At 37.5% G+C, this 26,517-nt stretch overlaps 1 protein-coding gene across 1 annotated transcript in view; it reads right to left on the bottom strand.

Annotated features, from left to right (window-relative positions):
• The window catches only part of ITGA2 (integrin subunit alpha 2), a 69,871-nt gene extending 45,092 nt beyond the window's left edge, over positions 1-24,779 (bottom strand). Inside the window, exons 1-2 of the mRNA XM_084304962.1 lie at positions 24,699-24,779; positions 5,751-5,874 (exon numbers count right to left, since the gene is read on the bottom strand). Of these exons, the coding sequence (XP_084161088.1) occupies positions 5,751-5,874; positions 24,699-24,738 (164 nt within the window). The 5' untranslated portion in view covers positions 24,739-24,779. The remainder of the gene's footprint in view (positions 1-5,750; positions 5,875-24,698) is intronic.
• Positions 24,780-26,517: the final 1,738 nt, after the last annotated feature.

The raw sequence follows: 26,517 nt of genomic DNA, 5'->3' as shown, positions 1-26,517 counted from the left end.
TCCAACTCATTCCTTCATCTGCTGTACCATTCACTCTCCAGGATCTGTTCTTCAAAATACCTTTCACATTTAATCTGAAAGCCTTCACAAAATGAGCAGATTCAGCCAATGGAAAGAATTAAACCAAACAGTATAGGGCAGTGGAGCTCTGGGGGAGAAGGACAATTCTTTATAGTGTTTAACTTGCAGTGAAACAAGGGTAGAGGTGAAATGTGATCTCAATGGATATAAAAAAAAATTACACAGATGATTAGAAAGCAGGGATGTCCCAGCAGCCATATGACACGGAACATAATCTATTCGTAGTAATTATGACTTTATGGTACAGTAAAGAGAACAAACAAGGGGAGCCCAGTACAGAATACAGAGTTTTACATGAAACCATCTGTTTTTTTCCATTTGCCAATAGATTGCTAAAGGTTCATCTGTCATCCCCTGAAATTATATAGGTAGGTAATACAAATACTTTGCACTACAAAACAAAGCATTTTACGTAATAATTATTTATTACAAAAAGGAGTTGCCTTGAATACTAATATAATATTAACTTTCCATGGATTGTCTGATTTCATCTCTCCATTTTTGTAGTTCATTTGAGTAAAATGGCTTTGATAAGAATACATGTTTTAAATGTAGAAAAAATAGAGTTTGAGTAGTTTTCAGATTTGTCAAATGAAAATACTGGTATCTGCTTTTTTTTAAAAAAAAAGTTTATTACGCATCAGTTAAACACAAGCTTAAGAGCAGAAACAGTTACTCTGTTTTACCAGGTCAGCTGAGCATAACTTCAGATTCTATTTCCTTTGTGTAGGAGTATTTTAAAAATACCTACCCCCTTCTCAATTACCTTGTGGAACAATAGTGATTCTGTAGGTGTGTGGAAAACAGCAAAACATGCTAAACAAGTAAGCTCCTCGAATTCTAAACCCAAATCCAAATCTATGCAAACTGTGCCTAAAATAAATTTAATTTTGGCTCTTACTTAGTTTACACTGCACAACAAAGATGCACAACCATAAGCTAGAAAAACACGGTACTCTATACACTGAATTTAACACAGAACTAACACTGTGATTTTCAAAAATGAATAGTCACTAAGCCTATATCCTTACTTGACTTAACTAATCAATCTTTGCCTGAGAAAAAGTTATTAATCAATTTCCGCCAACCCTAGGCCTCTACTTTTTTGTTGTTGTTGTTTGTTTCCAATCTTAAAGGTCCTACGAAATAACTTGATTACTATTTCTCTAGTATCTTGAGACTTACTTAAGTTTAATACAATCTTTAATCTATATTATAAATCATTAAGTCCTCCTTCCCTTTGAAAAGTAAAATAAACCATTACTGTACATAGTTACAGAATACTGCTCTGGGAAAATACATGTGTATCTTTCTAAAACATCAGAAATTAAGCAAGAGTATCTGGCTAGTATCCTGCTAGTGACAAAAATATTTCTTGACTGTGATTAAACAGGATGTAGATGAAGCAGAATGAAACAGAATGTTTCAGGAAAGAATGCAAGAAATGATTACTAAAATACTTGAAAATACTTGTTTCAAAATAAACTGTACAGTATGTTAATTAAGAGCCTTTTTCAGGCATGAGTTAAATATTTATTTTTGCGAAACTTCATTATGTATCCTTGTTGATCATCTTTACATAATACTATAGTGATCACTGAGTAATATTGCCATGGATTTTATTAGTCAGCTTCTTAATCAGTCTCCAACACTGTATACAAAGCAAGTGAACTACATGAAGTCAAATAAAGTTCAGCAGCGATGCCATACCACACAGGCTGCAGCAGTGGCAGATCAAAGTGTAACGGGAACTATTTCTGGGAAATTACACCATGACAAAATGAATAAATGGCAAAGTGTGATGTAGCAAAAAAACAAAATCAGAATTCATGGTGAAGGGCTAAATTCGCAGCTGTTGTCAAACCATGTTTTATATTTTCTGATGTTGTTGTGCTGTTTCTTTTTATTTTTTTTATTCATTTGCTCTTTAATGTATTTTTTTTTAAACAAAGATGGCTAATAGGAAATAGGAATATAAAAGTAGAAAGGACCTTCATCTTGTGGTTCTTTTTTTTCTACAATTACAGGAAATGATTAATAGATATGAAGAACAGAAAACTCTTCACTCTCACAGCTGCTTTTCTGCACACCCTAAAACCCTTATCACCACCTAAAATTTTCAGTCCTTTGAACAAGAGGCTCAAAACATCAAAAGCTACAGTGAGTTGTGGCAAGAGTTTTGACCAACTAATTTAAAAGTCCTTGAAGACAGAAGACAGTGCTGCTTCTCCAAGCTGGGAAAAGGTCAACTGTAGGTCATGTAGCTGAGGAAGGAAAAAAAAAAAAAAAAAAGGCCAAAATCTACCCTCTTTATTAAAACCTGAAGGTTTTGTAAATGCATCAATTTCAGCCAAAGTTTCTTCAGAAATATGTCTTTTTGACAAAATGTCTTATTGGTCTAACGAGGCAAAAGACCACCTCAGGAGAAAGGTGCTGTACTTTGATTGGTAATATGCAGTTTAAAATAATTTTTAAACCTGTTCAGTAGTGCTATGATCATATGATACCCACTAATGACAGTATATATTAAGGCATCATTACTTCTGTGATATCAAATGTAACATTATTATAAATAAGACAAAATCCATAACATAAATTGCAAAACAAAATTGAAAAATTCCACAGCCTAAGCATGCAGATACAACTGAGAAGAATGGCTGTGACAGCATACTGAGATTTTAGCTCTATTGTGGGATCTATCCCACAATACGTTAATAAAATAACACAGAATTTGGCCTCAATTTAAGATTCAAATATAGATAATTGCATGACAGGGAGAACCAGATTATAAATTGAATGACGTTTCTGTTGCGGGTAATTACTTGAGCAGTGGTCAGCCTATATTTTTCTAGTTGTTGAGTTTCTTTGGTGTTCACAATTTTCCTTGACCTCATTAAAGAGTTCCTGTCTGGAAATTCCCACCAGACACTGTGAAAAGCTTAAGCTTTGCTTGGCTTGCAAGTTTGTCCTTATTTACGAGCTTCACATGCCATCAATGCACAGCAGAGCAGTGTCCAATTATCCTGGATCATCTGACTCTATACAAAAAGGATTCCCTTTGCTGGTTTGTGTCACAGCTTCCAAACAAGAACCAGCACCCTCTATAGCCCTGTACTCCTGGTTGGATTGTCTTCTTTCTGAACGCATCTCCAGGCAAAAGTGGTAACATACTTCTGTATGCAGAGTCCCAAATCTGCAAAAATTTTGTCATTTCCTGTAGTTCTTATTGCCTTGTTGTACCTCCCAGAAATACATCTGAATAATATAACTAGAATGTGCTGTGTTTTGTTTAATTTTATTTTCCTCTGTATCTCTCCTTTCTGCTCTTTGAAAGAATAGAGGAGTTTTAAAGCTATATTTGATATGGCTGTATCTGATTTTATTGTCAGAAGCAAGGTCTAGGAAGCGAAGAAATTTCCCATAGATCTCACATTCTGGATAATCTTTCCCTTGGAGAGAGCTGCCACCCCCGCTGTGTTGAACTAGTGAGCAGTTCCACTGTTCCTGAACACAGTTTTCAAGTGCTTTACGCTATTGCTGCACAATGAAGTACTCCTTATAAAAGCACGTGGTGATAAACGCTCCCTTCCAACACAAAGGAACATCCATCCTTATGCAAAGCCTCTATCTGTTTGTTTCCTTCCTAGCTCAGCCATGTCAACGAATGCTCTGTACACGGACTGCAAGCCTGTGCATCACTTACAGGAGAAATCTACTCTAATGAACAGTTTGAGTGTTTTCAAATAACATACACACACACAAAAATCTCTATTGTCCTCAAGAAAAAGAAAACAGCTTACAAATGAAGAGAAAAAGAAAGTAAACTATGAGTGATTTTTTTTTTTTTTTTTTGAGCATGTCTAGTGATTCATTGAGAGGAAGACTGAAAAGAGCTTTTTTTCACCAAGAATCTCTAACAAGTCATGGTTACCAGAACAAGTGCTAATAAAATTCTCCAAAGTTTACAGTTAGATATTGTGCAATGAATGAACAAATGATGAAGTGCCTATCTGCAGAAAACAGTCCCAGATTCATAAAATTCATACACCTGGGAGAAAAGAAAGAGAAAGTTAAGAGAAGGTTTCTTTTTCCAACTCCAGAGTGTTAGCCAAGAGATTTGGAGGAATTATCATATCAGAAGTAATAATAAAAAAGGGAAATATAAAACAAAAATAGGTTGCTTGAGTCCTGAACCTAGTGCTCCTAAGCTTACAGAAAAATTTACAGGAATAGAATGCATGAAAGAATATACCAGAAAATACCAAAGCATTTGATTCACTTCAGGCAAACACCTTTGTTCTCTTTCAACAGCTTTACACAGAAGTTAAAAAAAATATATATATATATATATTTTTTTTTTAAATGCTCTGAACTAAACACATGATTAAAGCAGGCAGAAACATGGCAAGAAGCTACCACTGCATCAGGCAAGGAGCTGGGGAAGTGTCACCTAAAGGAAGGAGAGGAAACATTGAGCTTTCAGATCAGATGATACAGCTTCTTACTTCCCTCCTGGTCACTAGTGGTGAATGAAGGAATTCTAGAGAAGCAGTGGGATCTCTCGAGTCTTACATTTTTCCGTACGAAAAAAATTGCAACTGCACAGTGCAGCTGTACAGGGCTATGCATAAAATGTCCCAGCTAGCTCTGTAGTTTTGTTTATGCTTTTCTGAACTTTAAGTATAAAATACATTATAATGCATTTATAAAATACATTTTACTTAAAATAAGTTCAGCTACTCTCCATCGTCAATTAAACAAACATGCTAGTTTGTTGCCTTCCTCCCCCCCCCCCCCCCCCCCCCCGAGACTTTCAATTTAGGGAGAATGATGCTTCTAACATGTGCAAGTTTATTATAATATGTGTAGTTTGCATGACTTTTCATTAGTCCTTTCCATGAAAAGACACCTTAAGCTTTGTGGTTGCTGAGATTGCAGAAGGGAAGAAAACAATGTATTTTCCACTAAATGGGCTTACTCTGGGTTAATGTTTTAAAGTTATTTTTGAAACCAATGTTACTAGAAAAAATATTTTACTAATTACTCATTAAGCCCAATGTTGTGGCAACACTGGATTTCACATCAAATTTTATGCCTGAGAAAATGCAGCAGACACAAGGCCTTTGCTGGGATTGTGTTATGATATACATCCAAATACGTTGTTCCTTGAGAAGTAAGCACTTAACGTTATATCAGAAACAAAATTATGTAAGTTTATGTTCAGTTAATTTTAATAAATATTACTTCTTAGATCTGTTTTAACCTCACCAACATTAAAACGAAAAAACATTGCAAATATATGGACTGTGTAACAGAGATGCTATTGCTAAACAAATGACTGAGATCAGACTTAAAATGTTAAAAGAAATTGTGAGTTTGAGGAAACTAGTGTATTGGAGGTCAAAGTAAGAGCTTAAGAGAGAAAGACTTCAGAATGCATTGTGTAAAGGAAAAAAAAAAAAAAAAGAACATTCATATGAATGAGCCTTTAAAATATTCAACTTTTTTTTAATTCTATGATTCTATGAAGGTCAGTATTTACTAGTAAAAAGATAATATAAAAGTGAACAAATTGGAAGTAATTTTAATTTCAAATTAAAATGTAAAATCAAGGTGCAATATTTTTAACTGTTTAATTGGACATATAACGAGATATTCAAACTGCTTACCATTTGCCTTGATCATTTACAAACTGTTGAACTGCATATCCAAACTGCTCTGCTGATGGACCAGAAAATATTTTTGCTTCTAGGAGCCTAACATTGTAGGCTTCACAGCAGTTACGAAGAATGCCTGTTAACAGAAAGATTAATATTACTACAGAAGCAATTAAAGAAGAATTTTGATCCTAGTGAAAATGGCTCTTAATTTGTGCCAACTCCCCCAACAGAAGATGTAGCCTTTGACATCTGCAATTAAAAACAATCAAACAAAAAACCTTTTCCCTACAGTACCCATATACCAGTGCATAATGATTATATAGCATTCTTTACAGGTGTTATAATATTATGGGCAGGTATTAATGACTTGTTCGCTGTTTGGCTTAACAAATGTCGCAACATTACTAACAGCAGTGTTTTAGCTGAAAAGAAGCAAGAAATGTGACTCAGAGGTCTGTTATCTTCCCTTACCTGAAGACATGTTAAGCTTATGGCACACCCAAACACACCAATGGCCTGCTGAATTAAGTTAAAATGAAAATCCATTGATAATAACTGTTAATGCTGTTTGTATTTTACTGTTTATCTGCTATTTATTGTTTGAAACAGTGGAACAAAATCAGATTATCTACCGCATCAGAAAACCTACATTTTTGAGTCATTTTATTATCACAACATGTTTGTTTTCTGTCCAAACAGCCAGAACAGTTGTCCAAACAGGAAAACTTTGAAATACAAACATGGAAGATATCACTGCATTAATGAACTATGACATTTAATATTGAAAACTTCACTTTGCTGTGATTATGGCATTAATAACTTTGTCTTGGTCCGCTCCATTCCATCTCCTAACTAGCAGCATGGGCTGGTACATGTCATAGGTCTGCAGGATGCATGGGTTCACTCCTCCTTCATAAAGGACCTGAATTATTTCTAATCAAGGGCTGTAAGTGGTTATCAGGGAGAGTGTCTACTACAGAAGCTGCAGGACTTCAGTTTATTATTATATGTTATTTGAGACCACAAATAACCATGAATAGATAATTCTAACGCTGCTTGGAGGTAGAATGACTAAGACAATGGTGGGAAAATTCAGAAAAATCCAAGAAATAAGGCACCACCCAGCTCAGGGACATATTCTGGCTCCTGACAATCCTCTAAAAATGACAGCAAAGGAAGAAATGGTGACCTGTGGTTGCACTGCTGAGGTTCCCAGGTGAGAAAAGTTTACAGAGTTGCTCACTGGTTAAACAATTCCCTCATGTTTTTCCCTCCCTTCCTGTCTGCCCAGACAGAATGAGTTTATCTGTTCTACACACAAAATATGTCTCATCACAATTATTTAGTACGAGTCATTCTGTAATAAAGTGGGGGGGGGGGGGTTTATGACAATTCTTTATAGCAAGATCCTTTAAGGAAATACATGCTGATCTTTGACTTCTTAAAATAGTCTGAGCTTAAATTTTCTCTAGTTTTGATGGGCAGAGAGAACTCTTCATGCTATTACTCTCTTCCAGGTCCCCAAATCCGCTGGTCAAAGGGATTAAATTAGCATGAAACAGCTCATCACAGTAGCTTAGCTGTATAGTAGCTTAGCTGTAATAGAAATAAAAAGAACATCATACTGATAACATTAATATCACAACTGCAGGTGTGCAAGCAAAGTTCACTACATGTACAAACAATCATAGAATTTCTTATCTTAGGTATCTTCATATAGTAGAAAAGACAAATGTCACTAGCAAAATACAAAATACGGCTCATACAATTACTACTTTTTGACCACAAACTCAAAACAGGAAATCATACATTCGTCATTTCAAACAACCACTATCTACAGCTGGCCTCTGGAAAGCAAACAATCACCATTTGCTGAAAGTATAGTTCCTTGAGAAACATCATTAGAGAAAGAAAATATTTTCTCAGTCATGTTATTTGAGACTGGAGAAGAGAATGTGTACAGATGTATCACTCTGTGTTTCACAATACTTTTGACAGGAATTACAACCACTTACAGTCATAGCTCAAGTCTAGGTTTTGGGAAGGGGAGAAAAGAATAGGTTAGATATTGACTACATAAAAGGTAAGATTACTGTGGAGACTTTGCCGCTATTTTTTTTTGTGATCTAATGTATTGACATTTCATCAAAATATCTTGCATATGTTATACTCTAGGCTTATTTTGGGGGCCTAATTGTTTTTAAGTTTTATTGTCCTCAGTGAGAAATTACAGAACCACAGAATGGTTGAGGTTGGAAAGGACCAGTGGAGATCTTCTGGTCCAAATCAAGTACCATTTAGCAGTGCCATTACTCTCAAAGGCCACAGGAGGCTTTACCACAGCAACATTGTATGCTCTAACTTCCCACATGCAAATTCAAGAGAAGAATAAATCTCCAAGTCCGGAAGTGTACATGCAAATAAACCCTGACGTTGGAGTGAGAAGCCAAGAAGATCCTAGAATGATAAACATTTAAAGTTCGACCCCAGTGGCATAGGCAAAGAATCTTCTTGACTGCCTGGACTCTGTTACACAGTTATTAGCAAATCATATACCAATTTTAAATGTGTTCCTAATATGCCGTGCTGCTCTCTATCCTCATGTCACTTACAGCAAGCTGCATTGCTGTCCAAGTCTGTACACTTACTTCTATGTATGTCTGCATTAGGTTACTGCTAACATTGGTCACTACACTTGTTAAGGAGTGAAATATGTTTTAACATACTAGTAAGCCTGTCCTAAGAAGTTGCTAGAGGGAAAGAAAATAAGAGCACAGAAAGGTTTCCTTTTGATTTACTCCCAAGACTACGCATTGTAGAGCCTATTTATAATCAGCCAAAAGCTGAAACACAGCACTGCTCTAATTGCAGGCTGTTGTAAGTGCAGAGAAAAGATACAAGAAACAGATTTATGCATTCATGAGATTCACTGGCCACATTCTTGCTACCCTCCAGTAGCTTCAACTGGACAGGATCTCCATGTGTGATATTAGGAAGCAGTGTAATGTGGTTATGCCTTAGATGGATGGACTTCAGTGCAGAGGGTAGGGAAAGCAGTTCTATTTGTCTAACACAATTTAAAATGATTTTATCTAAAAGGATTTTATCTTCCTAATGCCATCTACTGACACTGCAGCCATCCCAAATGGAACCTACAGCCCTGGAAGAAGGGCAAGATAAACCCTGCAAAATAAACTTCCATTTGTATGACTTAGGTAAACATGTCTTAACACTGCTGCTGTGCCCAGTTTTCACTGGGTAGAAAGGGGTACTGCCATGCTTTAATGCTCCTGTGTTTCAAAGGTATGTGTTAAATCCAGTCCACTAGCCAAATTGTAATTTATCTAAATGTATTCTAAGTGCACTGGCCAACTTAGGTGCAAATCCATTGAAGATCTCTCCTCACATGTCCAAGGCTATGGTTTTATTAAATGCAAAAAAAATTTTTGCCAGGGCAAAAAATGCCAGACCTGGATAAAATTACAAAGAATAAATATCACAACTAACAGCCTGAAGAGAAACCCTCAAGCTGGCTCAAATTCACCTATGGCATGGTGTCAAGTCAGATATGGGTTTTGAAAGCTTGGTTGCACATTCCCTGTCCACCTCTCCCCTTGCTCTCCTGTGGGCACTGCAGCATCCCTACCCAGTCCTCCCATGGTCAAAAAACAAAACAACAACAATAACCCAACCAACCAACCAAAAAAGAGCACAAAGAAAAGAACAAAAACAAACAAACAAAAAAAAACCTGAAAACATTGTCTCTGGAGATGTACTATCATCTACAATTTTTTGTGGATCAAATTTGCCTTTCACCCATGACTACTTCACAAAATCAAAGTAGAAAAGCTGGCAAAGATGCTCTGACTCACCAGGGACATTACCAAGTGAACCATAGTGTAAACATACTTCATTGACAGTCATTTTAAATTCCACATTAAATTTGATAATCATTAGCAGGGTTTTAATTAATTTATTTATTCTATATTCCACACAAATCTTATTCACTATGACCTTGGTGATGGCCTGAGAAGAATATTATGAGTATATATAAAAATATATATAAATATATATATATATAATATATAAATATACTTTTTCCTCCACCTTATATAGTGCTTACACTATAAGGACATCTTTATCCTTTTTGTATGTTTATCTAAATACCATATTCAGAACAAGAAAATCAAGTATTTGTAGCCAAAAATAGAGAAAATGCTAAAATTGCTGCAAACCTATTTTCAGCCTGTGCCAGAATAAGAGGGTCTCTTATGCATTAAAAGGGTGCCAATCACTGAAGCATCTAGATTCAAAGTACTATACATTCTAGGCTGGAAAGACTTAGTATCTGCTGCTGCCTTCAGGCAACGAACTTTGATAATTTGAGAATCTCAAAATAAAGAAAACTAATCCACTATCTGGATTTTAATAGCTTTTGGTGACAGAATTCTGTTTTGTGACTTAATGATCACGATGAGAGATTAGTCAGGCAAGTCAAAATCCACCTCCTAACTTCAGTCTGCAAACGGCACTTTATTTACAGTCAAATAAACAGACTGCATGGAACAAAGGAAGCCAGATACAAGCCTAAAGCTTCTGAAGGCCCCTCTTAAAACTTCAAAAGAGTCTCTTTCTCTCCATTGGATAGGCAGGGGACTAGTTCACTTTGGTTTAAAGAGGATTACTTTATCAAGCAGGGTGGCTTCCAACATAAAGCTTCAGAAAAAAACAGAAGTTATTAAAAATACCTGAATGGTATAAAAAGAACTATAAGACTTCCAATAAAACTGCCGTATCACTTCGCTTTTTCTTTTTCTTTTTTTTTTTTTTTTTCTCTGGGAATTCCCACATTTCAGCAACTGCATTCCATCTTTTGCAGTAAGAACTGCAGCATAGAAGTACAGCTGCTTTTATACTTCTGCACCACTGTTTTCTTGCTCCTGGGAGAAAGAAAAATAATGCATGTCCTGACTCTCCACCTTTAAGCCTGAACATGTGTGAATTCTTCTGAAACTATAAATGACGTCTAATGATGTACTTCAACAGCATCAAAGAAAAGACAAGTTGGAGCAAGTTTTCTGAAGTAATGGCTTATATAAGGTACACCCAGTTTGTAATTGTTTTGATTTTGTAAGCAAAATTCAGATCTTAAAGTGAGCAAGCAGAAAATATCTATTGACTCATCAACAGATAATCATTTAATGCTGTGATTATAACAATAGAATGACTGCAACCTCTTAGTCAGATTAAGCAGTATAAGAAAAATAAAGTTGTTTAATTAATTGTTTCATTTTTTTTTTCCTCATCCAATTCTCTGTGTTGGATAATTTATTTTGGCAAAAAAAGTTTATAAATGATTAATAAAATATACTAAGAATATTATTGGTCTGCATTTTTTATCATAGTAAGCGTTCCAATAAATCCTTCATTTTCTTTTAAGTCTAAACACTAACACTGAATTTCCAGTCAGCTGATGCTACACTGAAAAAGTAATGCTGCAGTCTGAAATGGTAGCAATATACGGCAGAATTTCATAATCATATTGACCTAGTTATGCCCAAACAAATCTCAGCTCTGATTAAGATATACAGTCAAATAGATGCATATACTGTTGCCATAGTTTGAACTAAATAGGTCTAGCAACTGCCATACACAGAAAAGGAAGAGTCAGTGGAATTTGATCTACTATAAAGATCCACTATAAAGATCTACTATAAAGGTCCATTTCATCTTAAGCATTAGTTATGAATTTATCTAGTATTAACCTTGCAAGTAGAAAATATTGCAATGAAGGAACCTTCATTTTTTTTCCTCAATGATATGGTATTTTATTCTTCAAAAAGCTATTAGCTATAAAACAGAAAAATTTCATTACATAATCCAACTAAAGCTACCATTTGTCTTTGTAAATGAGCCCTCACTCCACTAATGTGTCATGTGAGGAAACAGAAACAGCCCCTATGCAAAGCTCCACTCTGCCTTGAAACATGAGCACAGTTGCTGCCCACTGTGCAGCACCACAGCTTCAGAAACTCTCCCAAAATAGGGCAACAGAACCCAGTAAACACACACCCAACATCAACAACGCACCTCTGCCAGGTTTGTAACTGAACAGAAACAACTGCCAAGTTTAAAAAAAAAAAAAAAAAAGTGATAACTCATTTAGGAAAACATCCAAATACAAGGGAATAATAACAACAATAAAAATACAGTAATGGATTGGGAAGGACTAAGCCTGTAGTCACTGAGGAAGACAAAGGCCATGACCTAGCATGACAGCATTTCAAACATCCTTGTATAGTTTTTTAGTCCATTAATTGCTTTGGATCAAAAAAAACCAATGGATTATTGTCTGCTTCCTGAAGCAGTTTCATACATTAGCAGCCAGTCAGATGTGTATAGCCTACATCTTCGTATGTTTGGTCTAGCATTTTTTTTTAAAGCTGTCTTCCTGAAATAGTAGATACTTTAAGTTGCATTTCATTTTAATCTGCTCCAAAAGAGTTGCTACACAAAAACGGATTCTACAAAGAAAATTTTCCCTTTAGTCCTAAGGATTTCTTCCTCTAAATAATATACATCAGCAATGCCCTGGAACCTGCTAGCCCCCAGTGGGGACAGAGAAAAAGAAAGTAGTGGAAGGGAAGAGAGAACTTAACTCTTGGTTTCCTCTGGCGTCATCACACTGAATTGCACACCCTAGTTCCAACTTCCTCTACCTCTGAAGCAATTCTAGGTGCTCTCTTTGGGATGGGCTTTTTGCAGTTGTGCAAGCTCACATTAAATCTCCTTATTTGTTAGGGAACTTGTAAAGCCACTTTTGTCTCACCCCAATGCTCATCTGTTTATTGTTTTCATTCCTCTGCAAAAATTAGCTGAATTTGGCTAACAGGTTCTAGAGTTAGCAGGGAAATACAGGCATCTACAGGCACTCACACTGTGAATCACCTACTGTCCTCTAAATACTGGCCAGAAAGGTGGAATGAAGGCAGGAAGAGAGTAATAAAGTTATGAAAGAAGGCAGTCAAGTAGTATTTGCTTCATTATTAAATATATTCAGTGTTATTTTATTTAAGGAAAAAAAAAGTGTAAAAGCTTTTTTAGTATAAGAGTAAAGCTATTCCCTTACTATTCAAAACCTATGTTATGAGAACAATAATTCTCAATAATTCTTCATTGTGCCTTTCAGAAGCCACCAAGTAATTTTCACTGCAATGAGCTTGTTTGAGGTGCAAATCTGGCCAAAAACCACTACTTTCTTTTGCCGACATGTTAGTCTTCAGTGTGATCTGCTTTTCTCCACTGCTATGTGCATTGTGCACATGCACAGGTAATGACATCAAACCAAATTCTTTTTAACGTAAAATAAATAATTCTGTATTGGTTGCACTGTTTTGGGATTTTCTGTACATGAATGTAAATATGAATCACAATTTTGTGTATTGCAAGTATACTCATACATTAGAATCCAACTACATATAGCAGATAAAATAGAGAACAACTTATAATTTAACCTGGAAAGGCTTACTAACCTTCACCTGCAGAAGTCAGGATACGTAAAACAATCATTTCTTATTAGATTTTTGCTGTATACGTCTCTATTGCTTGTGTTTTTTCTCCAATATGCAAAACCTTATCAGTGTATACTCACAATAACACTTAGAAATTTTCAGCTCATGTACTAAAACACTGCTTTTATCATCACAGTTAACCTGTTTTATTTTAAAATGAACATTCCTTATGGTGAAAAACCCCTCTAAATAAATAAATAATAAATAAATAAACAAAATGTAAACCTTCAAGAGGAAACCAGAATAAAAGTATGTGAATGGCACAACACTGGATCTTTTGTACTAGAAATCAGAATATCTAATAATCCTCACTTTTATTACTTTGTTATATGTCATCATGTTTACAGAAGTCTTAAAAAGGTAAGTCTTTATTACTTTATTCTTTGATCTGTTTGTTTTATTTTCTTTTATCTCGAGACTGAAGTTTTCTTCCCATCAGCTACAATATATCAAACTATTTAATAATTAACCGAGATTACACAGGTTAGTGTAGAAATAAATTAGAAGAAAAAAAAAAAAAAGTAAAAAAAAAAGAAAAAAAAATAATGGCCAATGCCTCATTTAGTAATAAATCATCCTCCCTTTTCCTTTCTCTCACTCCCTCTATAAAGTCTTTTTGGCTTAGTTGTCCAACTGTGTCTTCATGGAAGTAGGTCAGCTCTGAGCCTGAAAACTTCTGAGTGTGTGTAAGTCTGAGTCACTGCCCTTGAATTACTGCTGTTTATGAGAATCCACATTGAAGAGTTACCAATAACCTGCTATGAAAGCAAACAAGATATAATACAACAAATTGTGAATGAAAAGTAGAAGAACCTGGGACAATGCTGCTAGTCGCTGTCTGTTTTGCTGCTTTGGCATTCTTACATAGTACAAGATCTATATAAATTTAGCCACCACTGCATTAGTTACTGTTGAAAATTCTACCTTGGTAGCACCTTTTTTTGCCTACACGTTGCTGTCTCCTCCATTCCCAAAGCAGAACACGCTGCTCTTCATCTGGAGTTAAGAAATCTCAACAACCTACTGTATATACAAGGACTGATTCCACAATCATGTTCTGATTACAAAGTCACATTCAAGAGAAACTCCTGCTGGACTGACAACTTCCTATATGTTTTTAATAAAGACAGCAAGTATTTGGACCTACGCAGACTTATTATCCTGGCATGTTTCCATCTTTAAATCCAGTGGAAATAACTTTTCTTTTACAGAAAGCTGACAGGAATTGCATCTTTACAAACTGACTTGCAGTTTTTTTCTTTTCTTCCTTGATCTCAGTACAACTCAGGATTATTTTGTCTTAGCTCTTAGACTCCCGCAATTTGTTCTCAATAATACCACAAAGAGATTAAAAGTACGCATGGCTAACAAGCTGTGCATACATATATGCTACATATGCAGTTAAGTTACTGGCTTCGTAACTAAGGATCATGAAAAGAAGTTTCGTATGAGTTTCGTATGTTTCCCTACGATAAAAACTGACTTTTCATGCGAAATTCCACTCCAGCAACTTCTCTTCCATCATGCTCACATTATCGGTTGTTGACCCTTTTTATAAACCATCAATATTTCCAAATATAGTCAGAGCAGCATGAGCTACATTAGGACTGTAAAAGAGGAAATGCATGTCATCACACAGAAACCAATATAACTGCTATCTCTGTATCCTATTTTCTGCATTTCCTCTTTTTGGCTTTTATGAAAGACTGTACACAGATGAACATGCACATTTGTACATAGATACCAAGAACACCAAAAACAATCAAAGGGATCTATATTTTCCTATGCATAGCATATTCTAGACTATATGAGAATTTCAGTGTGTGTATCCTGTAAGAACATTAAATCATTTCATATTATAGCACCTGGAAAGGCTAAATTAGAAAAAGTGTGAGGGATGTATCTTATGACAGATCCAGAGTCACAGTCTGCAGCATGACGACTGAAGTGACTTGAGAGCAACTCTACCATCACGATCACATTAGGACACCACATTTACTACCCTGACCATCCATTTCAGCTTCTCAAGAACTAGCCAGGAGCTCAGCTGTCTGAGCTGTATACAAGAACTGCATCAACTGTAACAACTTCACTACATTAGCTTCCTGCAACGAGAAAACCCCCAAAGCTCCACAGGATATATAATACAATAGTTGGAAGAGCTATAATTATCATAACTTTTGTTTTCCTATAGCAGACTTAATGACTATTTGTCTCCACTGGTTGGAAGGGTAGCTCATGGCCCAGCAGACTGAATGGTAGGTGGGTGGTCACAGCCACTCACCTGAAATTCATCCTTAATGCACATTGAAATCATCAGCTGGCACCAGGCAGAATGTGGACTCATTAAAATCAGGAAAACAATTCAAGGATGCCCAGACTTCAGCAGCTGCCTAACCCAGACTGAATGTAAAATCACCTGTCTCCTAGGTTTTGTAGTGTAAAAAAAAAAAAAAAAAAGTCATATGCATACTTAGAATATCATAATGGTGCAGAAGCACCCCAAACAGCAAAATTATTCTACCTGAGACACACTCTGCTATCATGGCCAGTGGTGATGGATGACTCCTGGATTGAATAACTTCTGCTCTAAATAAGTAAATAATTAAACTAAACATTTAAGTAAGTTCTTTTAAGGCACTGTCTATTTTCCAAATGTAAATTACACCAGCAGTCCAAAATGACCAGCTCAGAACTCTTCTCCCAGCTTAGTACCCCAGCCAAAAGGCCACAGGCAAGATGTGCCTTTGCTTGTCTGCCCGCAGACATGTGCTGGGATGAGCAGAGACCAGTTTCAGCAGCAGAGGTTGAGAGTACTTCACTTTGACTGCTTTACTGCCTGGTAGTGAAGATGATTCTGGAAAAGTGAGAGAGGTGAATCCACATTGGAACACACCTCAATGGAGAGCTAAGTCCCAAGTGATTATTATCATTACTTCTCAGGTAGCAACTTCTTGAAAAAGGCTCAACTAGATGCCTCCTTCCCCAAAACTGTCCCCAGCCTATACCTCAAGGGAAGGAGACACCTAAAGCAGGTGTCTGAGGAAGACAAAATTCAAATACCTCTCAGTCTACTGCTTGACTTCCAGAGCCTTCCTATTCATGTGAAAATATTTCTCATGCACTTTAGAAGTGCCTTAAAGTCTTTTCTAACTCAGTCATTCTGACTCATGCCAGCTGGGGTGCCGGTCTTTGGGTGCTGTGGGGCAGAATCCTGCCGTGGGGCAGAATTGTGCACTGCCCTACCCTCCAGACCATACACAGGATTGCAGTGTATCTAGACACTTGTGGTCAGGTGGGTGATGCCATCTCCGATCAGAGTTCAGAAAGAAATTCTCTTTTTTGAAAAATGCAGCCATTGTACAATCTGGGCACAGACAGCAGGGCACATGTACATTTAAGAAGAGTTTCCTAGAGATAACGTTTGTTTCCACAAAAGCTGAACAGTTGCTTTTTGTCTTCAGAGAAGGAGAGTCTATTGTATCTGTAATCAACTTCTGTGAAAGACAACTCCAGAGACTCCTGAAGTATTTTCTTTACCTTATTTGTTCAATACGCTGAACTGGTTCTGGGCAGTTTGGAAAAGAAAAAAAACAATAACAAAAATGGGGAACACATAGACATGGTGAAATGAAAGCAAATTTGACCAGAATAAAACAAATATCATAACTACTAATTAAGAGAACTACTAAAGGACTGACTACCATCCAAGGAGTACTGCTTTTTTTTTTTTTTCCCTTTGTTTATTGTTTTCCCCATCTTAATAAGGGAGTTACTTCACTATCAGTAATTTCTGTTGTTCTAAGTTTGATCTGTATATATTGCAAGCATATCTGAATGTGAACATTAGTTGGTGGGCATAGTTAAATGAAGGGTAAGGCCAGATAATTTTTTTTCCACTTAAGAAAGGTCAGCTAAACTCTCATTTGAGAAATTTCACCTAAATCTGCATTTAATTAATTGGTTCTATATACATCAGAAGTAGTGCACATAGTGTTAGCACAGTTTTATACCACACAGAAAGTATGGTATAATAAGATTAAAATGCTATCTAGTTCTTTATTAAAGCACTACATGGACTGTCTTACATATACACACTAACATATACAGTTATGACAATATAATAGATGAATACTGTAATATAATAATAAGCTATTAATGAAAACGTTGTGTGTTTCTTTACTTAATCATTATTGTTCTCCTCATTTTGAAAGAGAAAGTGCAAATAAAGATATATGCATGGCAACATTTTCCAGCGTTCTTGTCTCACATCCTGCAGCAAAATATTTTCAGGTTGGAAAATAATTTTAGGTTGGAAATTAGGAAAGAGTAGTTAGACACTGGGACAGCTTGCCCAGGGAGGTGGCGGAGTCACCGTCCCTGAGGATGTTTAAGGCAAGTTTGGACGCAGTGCTTAGGGACATGGTTTAGTGGGTAATATTGGTAGTAGGGGGATGGTTGGACCAGATGATCTTGGAGGTCTTTTGCAAACTTAATGATTCTGTCATTCTATGGATATTTCTTAATTGTCTAAGATGCACTAGGTGACCAGGAACAAGACATCCCAATTCAGACAGGCCAATACAAAGCACATTCTTCTTATGTTTTACCTTCCTTAGTGAATCATAGCATATTACTATTAAGAAATCAGGACACTATGTCTTAGCACAGGCTACCCTGACTTACACATTTCATGTATACATTTACCTCACTAAGAGAACAGGAGTAGCCAAGTGTAGATTTAGACTTAAAGTTCTGTAACTTACCGACTTGTTGTTTTAACAATTATGCACTTTCTTTCTTACTCAATGCACTTTCACAGTCAGAGGGAGACATACACTATCTATGGTCTACCACAACAAGTCACAACAACTGGGAAACTAGAATTGACCGCTACGTATGTGGAAAAAGTTGACATGCCATTTTCTAATCCCTATGGTTTACCTTCAGGCAGCTGCCTTACTGCAGGCAATATAGAGCATGGCACCTTCACACCCCAAAAGGTGGCAACATTGCTGCACTAAATTCCCATAAAGCAAGCACAGGTTGATTATTCCTCAGTGAAGTAAGTGATCTTGCAGATGGTTGAGTTAATACTTAACTGGGTAATCAGAGAGTCAGGTGGCCTACGCATCTGTAGTTTTACCTCTACTGATTTCATACAGTTTTGTGCTGCAGCCTTAACATAGCATCCACTGCTGCCTGCTTTCCTGTACAAGGATATATGAGATAGACAGATAAAAGGTAAAAACCTAAAATCAAACCTTCCCTACCACCAGCCCCATCCTTCATTATTCTCCATTATAACTCCATTATTTCCTTAGGTAGATCTCATTTAAGAATGACCCCTTCAATGTGCAATATTCTCTCTTCCAGAAGTTTGTTGTTAACAGTAATTTTCCTCTGTTCTTAAGAAATAACTAATCATATTAGCCAAGGTGATCTATATGATTTTAAAAAAATATCCTGTATGAACTAAAGGAAGAATGACAAACTTGGAAGCAGGATTAAAAGTGCAAAGTAAATCAGCAATACGTCACGAGAGTTCCACCAGAGCTGTTCATAACTTGCAAGCCCTTCACCCTGTCTACCAGTGATTTGAAAGGGACAAAAGAATCTGTGACATTCATCACGTGTGACATTCAACCATGAACATGCCATTCAGTTAAACACAAGATGTCTTTGCTCATACAGCAAAGAGTCTGTGTTTATCTTACTTCTTTGCCTGTATAGTTCCTCTTTTAAGTCCTGATCAGTGTGCAAGTCTTATTAGATTTTTGAAGAATATGCATCTCCAGGAGAAAATAAAACTGACTTAGTCCCTGAATAGTATTTTAAGATCCTCAGAGGACTAATTCAAAGTAACAATTGCTGGCACTCAGATTATTGAATACATTTGCTAATTCAGAAATACCAGCCTGATTTGGAAGTGATGTAAATGTTCACACAGCTTATACTGACTCCGCTAGATGCTTTTAGTATCCTCCACATCTGAAAAATGAGTGCATCATGAGCAGAAAGAACATTATCTCATATTGTTTTTCAGAGATATATACTCACACTCAGTTAACATAGACAGAAATTATCATTTATCCAGCATATTCCCATTCAATTATTTTTATTGTCCTTTTATCGGTGCCATGAAAGAGGGGGATGTTCATGCCCCTTTAGTACAGATACGTATCAGTATTTCACTTAAATGTGTTATAAATAAAAATCTTGATCTGTTACCCCTTTTAACAGAAATGAAAACTAAGGCTGAGACTGTTCTCTGATGTCCTTGACTAATTTGAATGGGAACAGTACAGCCAATTTATTTACACATACACAGAATAGCTTATCAACCCAATTTCTCTTGCTTTGCAAGGTTTTGAAATCCTAACACAGCTCTTTATCACAGGGCCAGGGATCACTTTGTGAAGAAGAAGTCCTAAACATGAACATTGCTAATGGAAATGTCCTAAAACAAGCAGATAGCATGTGTTGGTATGCAAGTGCATGGCTACTCTGATGAGAAGCCAGCCTGTGTCCTGTCTGCATTTCAGCATGGTAACCATGGAAATGGGAACCAGCCTGCACAGAGCCTAACAAAGGAAACCTTGAAATGAAAATAACAACAGTGACAAGAGACTGGCCAAGATTTCTGCTGGAGAAAATGACTGGTCTGAAGATGGATAAACTCCCTTTTACCTGCATTACCCATAAAGGACAGTGTTTTATTCACATTCACTCATTTGGAGATTAAGACATTGTAATGGGAGTTCCAATTATTGGCCCTCATGAAAATACATTAGACAAAGTACATGCAGAAACTTTTATTCATTCAAAATTAACAACAGTGGAGAAAGACCACAATGAATAACGTTTATATAGTGACTAAGAAACACAATGAAATCAAAAAGTACCCATCCTTTTACTTTGACTTCCTAAATGAAAATTCTGTGCCACTGAGTAAATAATAATAATAAAAAGCATAGGAGAATTCAAAAATTGTTCCAGAATCAGATAGCACATAGTTAAAACTTGTAAGATCTCATGTTTGCTTTGCCCAAATTATGCACAAATAAACATTAGCAGTTAATGTGTTTAGGAGTGTGACAGTAATACACTGTGTAGTTTCTAAAATAAATGTAGTTTGTACAAAATACAAGTCCTGTAACACAGTATGAATGATGCCTTGCTTCAATGTGCAATGCTGTGAAAGGCAAAACTCCAAGAATAATATATAACAACACTCCTGCTACCTGACAAGCTCTCTGAAAGTAGGAAAAACTAGAGATAATTTTAGTTTCAGAAAAGCTCACATTTGGGTCTGGCTTTTGAACAGTCTTCAGATTTTAGAATGATTTTAAACAAAAAGATTACTCATAAGTAGGATACTAAAACAGCAAGATGACAAAAGATGATCACAAAAAGGGAGAAAGGCAAAAACTAATTGCAGCTGTACAGCTTTAAATTAATGTGGTGGGTTGTGTGTGTTATTATTACACACTACATTTTTACTTCTAACTGCTATTCAGTTAAGAGTTTCCTCCTTTCCGGTCAGCACATGGTCTTCTACTTTTTACGTTTGCTAACATAAACCGCTGAATTAGCAGCTTCCTTGTGTGTTCATCCCTACATATTTTGACCATAAACATCTAAGTATTTGCATATGACTGTGAATTTATTTTTGAACACTCATGTGAAGAGATCCCCTTTAAAAAGATTGAGGACAAAAGTACTCACCACTTTTGGATATCTAATGATACAGCTAAAACCTTGTTTTTTCAGAATACATAGCACATTCAAAATACAATTTCCATTGACTTCATTCACAGCTGTGAATACACAGCAGCCTTGCATGTCAAGATGCACTTTCACAAGCAGCTCAAGCCAGTGGAAGTGTTGGCTACCAGTGCAAGAAACTTTTCCAGCTTCCCTCCTACCTCTGGCTACAAGTTCTGACAGTCCCTTATGCCAGTGCTAACACTTAAACTGCTCAGATGAACAGGATCAGGTTAGCTGATCTCCAAAACTGACCTGGCCCAAAAAAAGGAAAAAATTATTCAGGCAGACGGGTCCCTGACCTGTTCCCCAGACCATGTTCCAGTAGCACCATGGGGAAACTGGTGGGAACATGCAATCAGGAGACGATGAAATGTCCTTGCAGCACCAGCCCCACATTCAGGTCAGCTTAACCAGATTGTGAAAATGCAGCTACAGTTTTGAGAACCCCTGGCTGAGCAAAAAGAAAGAGAGTAGCACAAAAGCTCCAACCACGTGTCAAAGATTTGATTTAAATGACTCGCCTGAAATTGCACTGGCTTTGTGTCCAAAAGAAAAAAAAGAAAAAAAAAAAAAAAAAAAGAGAGAAAAGAAACAGATAAAAATCCAAAGATTTTTGGATTTGAATCCAAAGATTCTGCAAGGAACAATGTATGTATACATACATACATATATCTTTTATTTTCTCTTCATCCTACTTTTCTTCACATTCTTAGGGACTACATTCACCTGTTCACAGACAGCCACATCAGTGAGGAGGAAGGATATGGACCTGAGTTCAAAGCACTGTGTGATGTGCTGGATGTGCAAAGGGGACAAATCCAGGTTTCTAACTTACTTCTTGCACTTCCTAACTGTTACATTTTTGTCTCTGTTGTTTTATCATAGCATTCATATTAATAGTTGCCAGTTCTCTGGGCCTAAACAAAACTGATCAGAAGAAAAAGACTGTTAGTGGGGTCTTCCCCTCTCTCACCATACAGATCTCAGCCCATTGCCAGGAAGTCTGAGGGACACTACTGCTTCCTGGAACCATGTGATGCTTTTCATCAGCAAGGATCAGATACATACTGAACAAAACCCAAGAGATTACAATTGGAAATTCCAGATTCTATATGAAGTTTCAGAGAACGACCCCTTCCCCATTTCACATAGGACTGCTTTCTTTCTCCAGGCTGTCTGGGCCTAACAGCTTAAGAGCTTGTGGTGCCCATGTGGTACACATGGTCCAAAAGGCATAACTGTTATTTACCTGGGATTTTTTAGTTTAGAGTGGAATAGTGTGAGCGATATAAGCTTGACAGAGCGGAGATTTTAAGAACATGCCAAAGTTGTATCTCCTGAAGCATCCAGATTCAAACTGGAAAGAAGAGATTGCTGTAAAAATACCAAATAATACAAGAACACAAGGGAGACAGTTTCCATGTTTGCAGATATAGACCTAGACCTCATGCAGCCCATTGCAACTATAATTGCAAATAAAGCCTGACTGAGCTCCACATCAAGGATGGACAGAATTTATGTTAAAACCATGCGGATAAAAATCAATTTATTTCCAGAGGAATGAAGTTTTCCAAAGGTTTGTTTCTTGGCCAACTTTGGGTACGGTTTCAAGACGATGCAAATAACACCCTCCTGACAAATTTCAAATATCTGCTCTGAAGTATGAGGGCACTAGAGCTTTCCAAAGTAAATGCTACCAATACTGAGCCCAGGAAAGGCACTTTATTTTCCACCGGCCTCACCCTCAGGAACAACTAGGCTATTTTGGCTCCAATTTTTAAAGAACAGCCTAAAGGAAGAAACCGGACATTGAAAATACAGATTTAAAGAATTAGGTGTGGTGAAGCTATAAGCAGCTAAAACCAGTGTATTGCAACAGAAAGCATCAGGTATAGGTTGCACTATGAAGTTACTCCTCTTAAATTCATCTACTTCTGTGCTTCTCCTCATAACAGAATCTACTGCTACAGACTGTATAATGTTTGGTCAACAAATAAAAGATTGGTAACAAGTTTATAATACCAAAATGGTAGTTCTATTACATTTTCTATTTCTTTCTTCTTGTAGCAAAGAAGAAAGTTCTTTCAAAGAAGAAAGTTCTTCTTTGCTGTACGACTATATATATATAAAGTCTATAAGACTTTATAAAAAAGTCTTAATGACTTTCCAACCATAAAAATACACACAAAACAAAACCAACAAAGAAACAAATAACCCACACCTTTATCAACTGTTGCGTTACTTTTAGTAGAGTTTGAAGATAGAACAAAGCAATACACTTATGTGGTCCATTTAATATAGCTGATAATTCAGAAATTAATATATTACACAAAATCAAGTTTAAAATATACTTGGGGTATTTTCTTGCTGAATGGCCTAAGGTAGCCCCGTTAAATTTAAGACTACTGCCTTTGAAAGTTAAAGAGTTCATCAGAATTCAATCATCGCAGGACAAAACCACTCAGAGAAAACACTCCATTACTGAAACTTACTTTTTCCTTACTTTCCTCGTAGTTCTGTAAGATCAAAAAAGGCTTTAATGTGAGTATTAACCCAGCAATTACATCTATTAACATCAAATGTCACGAAAGATCTAAAATCAAAAGTATGTCAGCTTTCAACTGTATAAATGAAGATGAATCATTGATAGTGCCTGAACAAAGCAGACCTATCCCATTCCTGTCAGTCTCATTGCCAGGGGAATCCTGGTCTCACAACCAGTCCTTATCTTCTGCTTTCAGCACTGCTTGACAAACTTTTGCAGTCCTAGGACTTTTAGCCTGGGACTGACAGCGCCTGTTATTGCTCCTGGTGTGCAGTGACCATAACCAGGAACATAAAGGATGGACAGAGCAAAAGTGCAGACTGGATGTTTTTCCCCCTGATGCTTTTAAGAATTTTAAAGAAAACTACCAAGTTGTTTTTATACTGTATATCTCATCACAGGTTAATATCATTGCATTTGATTTCATACCCTGCAGCCGCACATTCCACTGTAGTGTTTGCTATAGTTACTGAAAGAGCAAGTTGGAGCAGCTCATCGGTTAAAACTCATTTTTCTGCCTCTTCCTCAGTGACTTGCTAATTAAGGGTTTGAGAGAGCATACAGTAATATTACAAACTCTGAACGTGGTTGGGAATTTGCTTATGGCAAATGAATATAATGGCTTATAGTTCCCAGGAAAATATATGTAATGGTAATTTAGTCAGCCAAGAGAAGGAGGAGATGGTTCAAGTTTCTCTGTCCTTTTCCAAGGAGAGACATCTGCCCAGCAGGGTGGGATTAGACGTAGATGATTTTTGCAAATTAGGAGCAGCGTTCACAAGAAAGAGTATCACCTGCCCAAAAGGGCACAACTCCCTTACAACCGCAAACCCGCGCAGCAAACTGCACCCTCTCCGTAGCACCACCACCACCATTTTTCTGAAATCCCAACCCGGTGCCAACCCGGCAGGAATTGACCCAACCTGCCCGGAGAGCACGGGCTGTACCTGCCCCGGAGCATCGCACTCAGAAATGCGCGCAGCAATGCGCCGCGGCGAGGAGCAACAGCGCAGGGGCTCCGCGCTCCCCTCGTCCCGCTCCGCGGGCGCGCAGCCCGGCGCTGAGACCTACCCAGAGCCAGAAGCAGCGGCGGCAGTGCCGCGGAGCCCATGGTGCGGTGCTGAGCGGTGCTGCGCGCGTTAGCCGGGCCGGTGCCGCTTCCGAGCTGGCCGCTTCCCAGCGCAGCACTGAGCACCACCTGCTCCTCGCCGCCCCGAAATACCCCTCCTCTTCCTTCTCTTCCTCCTCCTCCTCCTCCTCGTCCCGCCCGCCCCCTGCGCCCCGCGGAGACCCTGCGCTGCGGTCCGCCCCCGGTGCCGCTCCCGAGGGGGCGGTTGTACCCGGTGTGTGCCCGCTCCTCCTGGCTGCGCCGGGTTGGAGGCAGCCCCGGGTACCCTGAGCCAATCCTCCGCAGGCGTGGGACGGGTCCTCTTTCCCACTTTGGGAGCCAGCTGAAAGTGCTGCAAGCCGTGGTGAAATTGTTGGCTGCTGAGGCAGTTGTCTTCACCGAGTTTTGCACTTTGTACTCAATTGCTTTAAGCCGGCATCTTCTCCTTTAAATGAAATTCCTGCAGAATATGCCCTCAGCTGTGAGGAGTGCAACAGGCAGCCTTGCCACCCGAGTGACCCAACGATGCCTATGCAAAATGCTGCCTTAGCTGCCCTGCCAATGTCCAGGGACACAATGGGAGTGAAAGTCTGTAAAAATACGAAGGCGAGGATTCTGCTCACAAAGAAATCAGAAATCAGCACGAAGTGCAGGTTTACCTCCATTCTGTGCAGCTTTCAGCCTGTTTGAGTACTGTATATTCAAAGTATTTGAGAAGCCTTCCTTTTCTCAGTCCCTCTGTTCTGGTATATATCAGAAATTGTGGTACAGCCTATATTATACTGCCTGTTTTTATACATTCTGTTTTTGCAACAATGATTTTTGATGAATGAATTTGAACTTTCTGTCAATAACACAGTGGAGTGAAAAAGGCAATTTGTCTGGAAACTTGAAATAGAAATGTTTCCTTCCCCCTGTTCATTGTCTAGGTCACAGTCATTTTGGTGTGACATAGACCATAGCTCTTATTTCAGGAGTGTTATAAAAATACATGTATTCTCTCACTGTCTTATGTCTTTTTAATGCTGTGAATCTGAATTGTAAGTTGACAGGTTAACTTCAGAGCCTTTTGACTTACGGAGCCTGTTAACATGGGGGATTGTTCAACAGGTATTTATTTGGACATCGCTTTTTTTTAGGAACTATGTATAGTTTAAGAAAACTTCATCGGGAATTTAATGTCCTTGATGGAAGTACAGCAGGGACCTGCCATGGAATAACTCATATTGGTCTCTTGCACATATTTACTCTTTAAGGACGCAAAGTCTTGTTACTCAGCCTAACCTATGAACTAGTACATGGACTCACTTCCCAAGACTTCGTCAGTTCTGACCTAGGAAACATTCCCTCTGAGGACTCAGTCAATCGTTTACTGACAATGACTCACATGTCTCAGTGCAGTCCCTCGATTTCCTCTTTATGGTGTCTCAACAGCCCTGCAAATATACACTTCAAGGAGCAGCTACCTAAAACGGAAACATCTGCTCCAGTACCAGGTGTGATAGCAGTTCTGGGATCTTTTCTCCTTGCCTGTGCTGAGTGTGTAAGTATGTGTGCAGTTCTGGGATTAAGAGGGAAATCTATACTACCACAAAGAAAAGTAATAATAATAATAATAAACAAAAAACAGAGCATAGGAAGAATGACTTCTTAAATCAAATACACCTAGAATCATGCTGTGCCCCACCTTAAAATAGCCTCTGAAGACCAAGGCACCTCATTTTCCTAAGGAACAATGTCTTTGATTCAGTTACATCATCCTAATTATAAATACACCCTCAG

Source organism: Netta rufina (assembly GCF_964035555.1).
Source record: "Netta rufina genome assembly, chromosome: Z".
In the NCBI taxonomy this organism is placed as follows: Eukaryota; Metazoa; Chordata; class Aves; order Anseriformes; family Anatidae; genus Netta; species Netta rufina.
The sequence above is the reverse complement of the archived record's forward strand: the minus strand, read 5'-3'. Positions and strand labels throughout refer to the sequence as shown.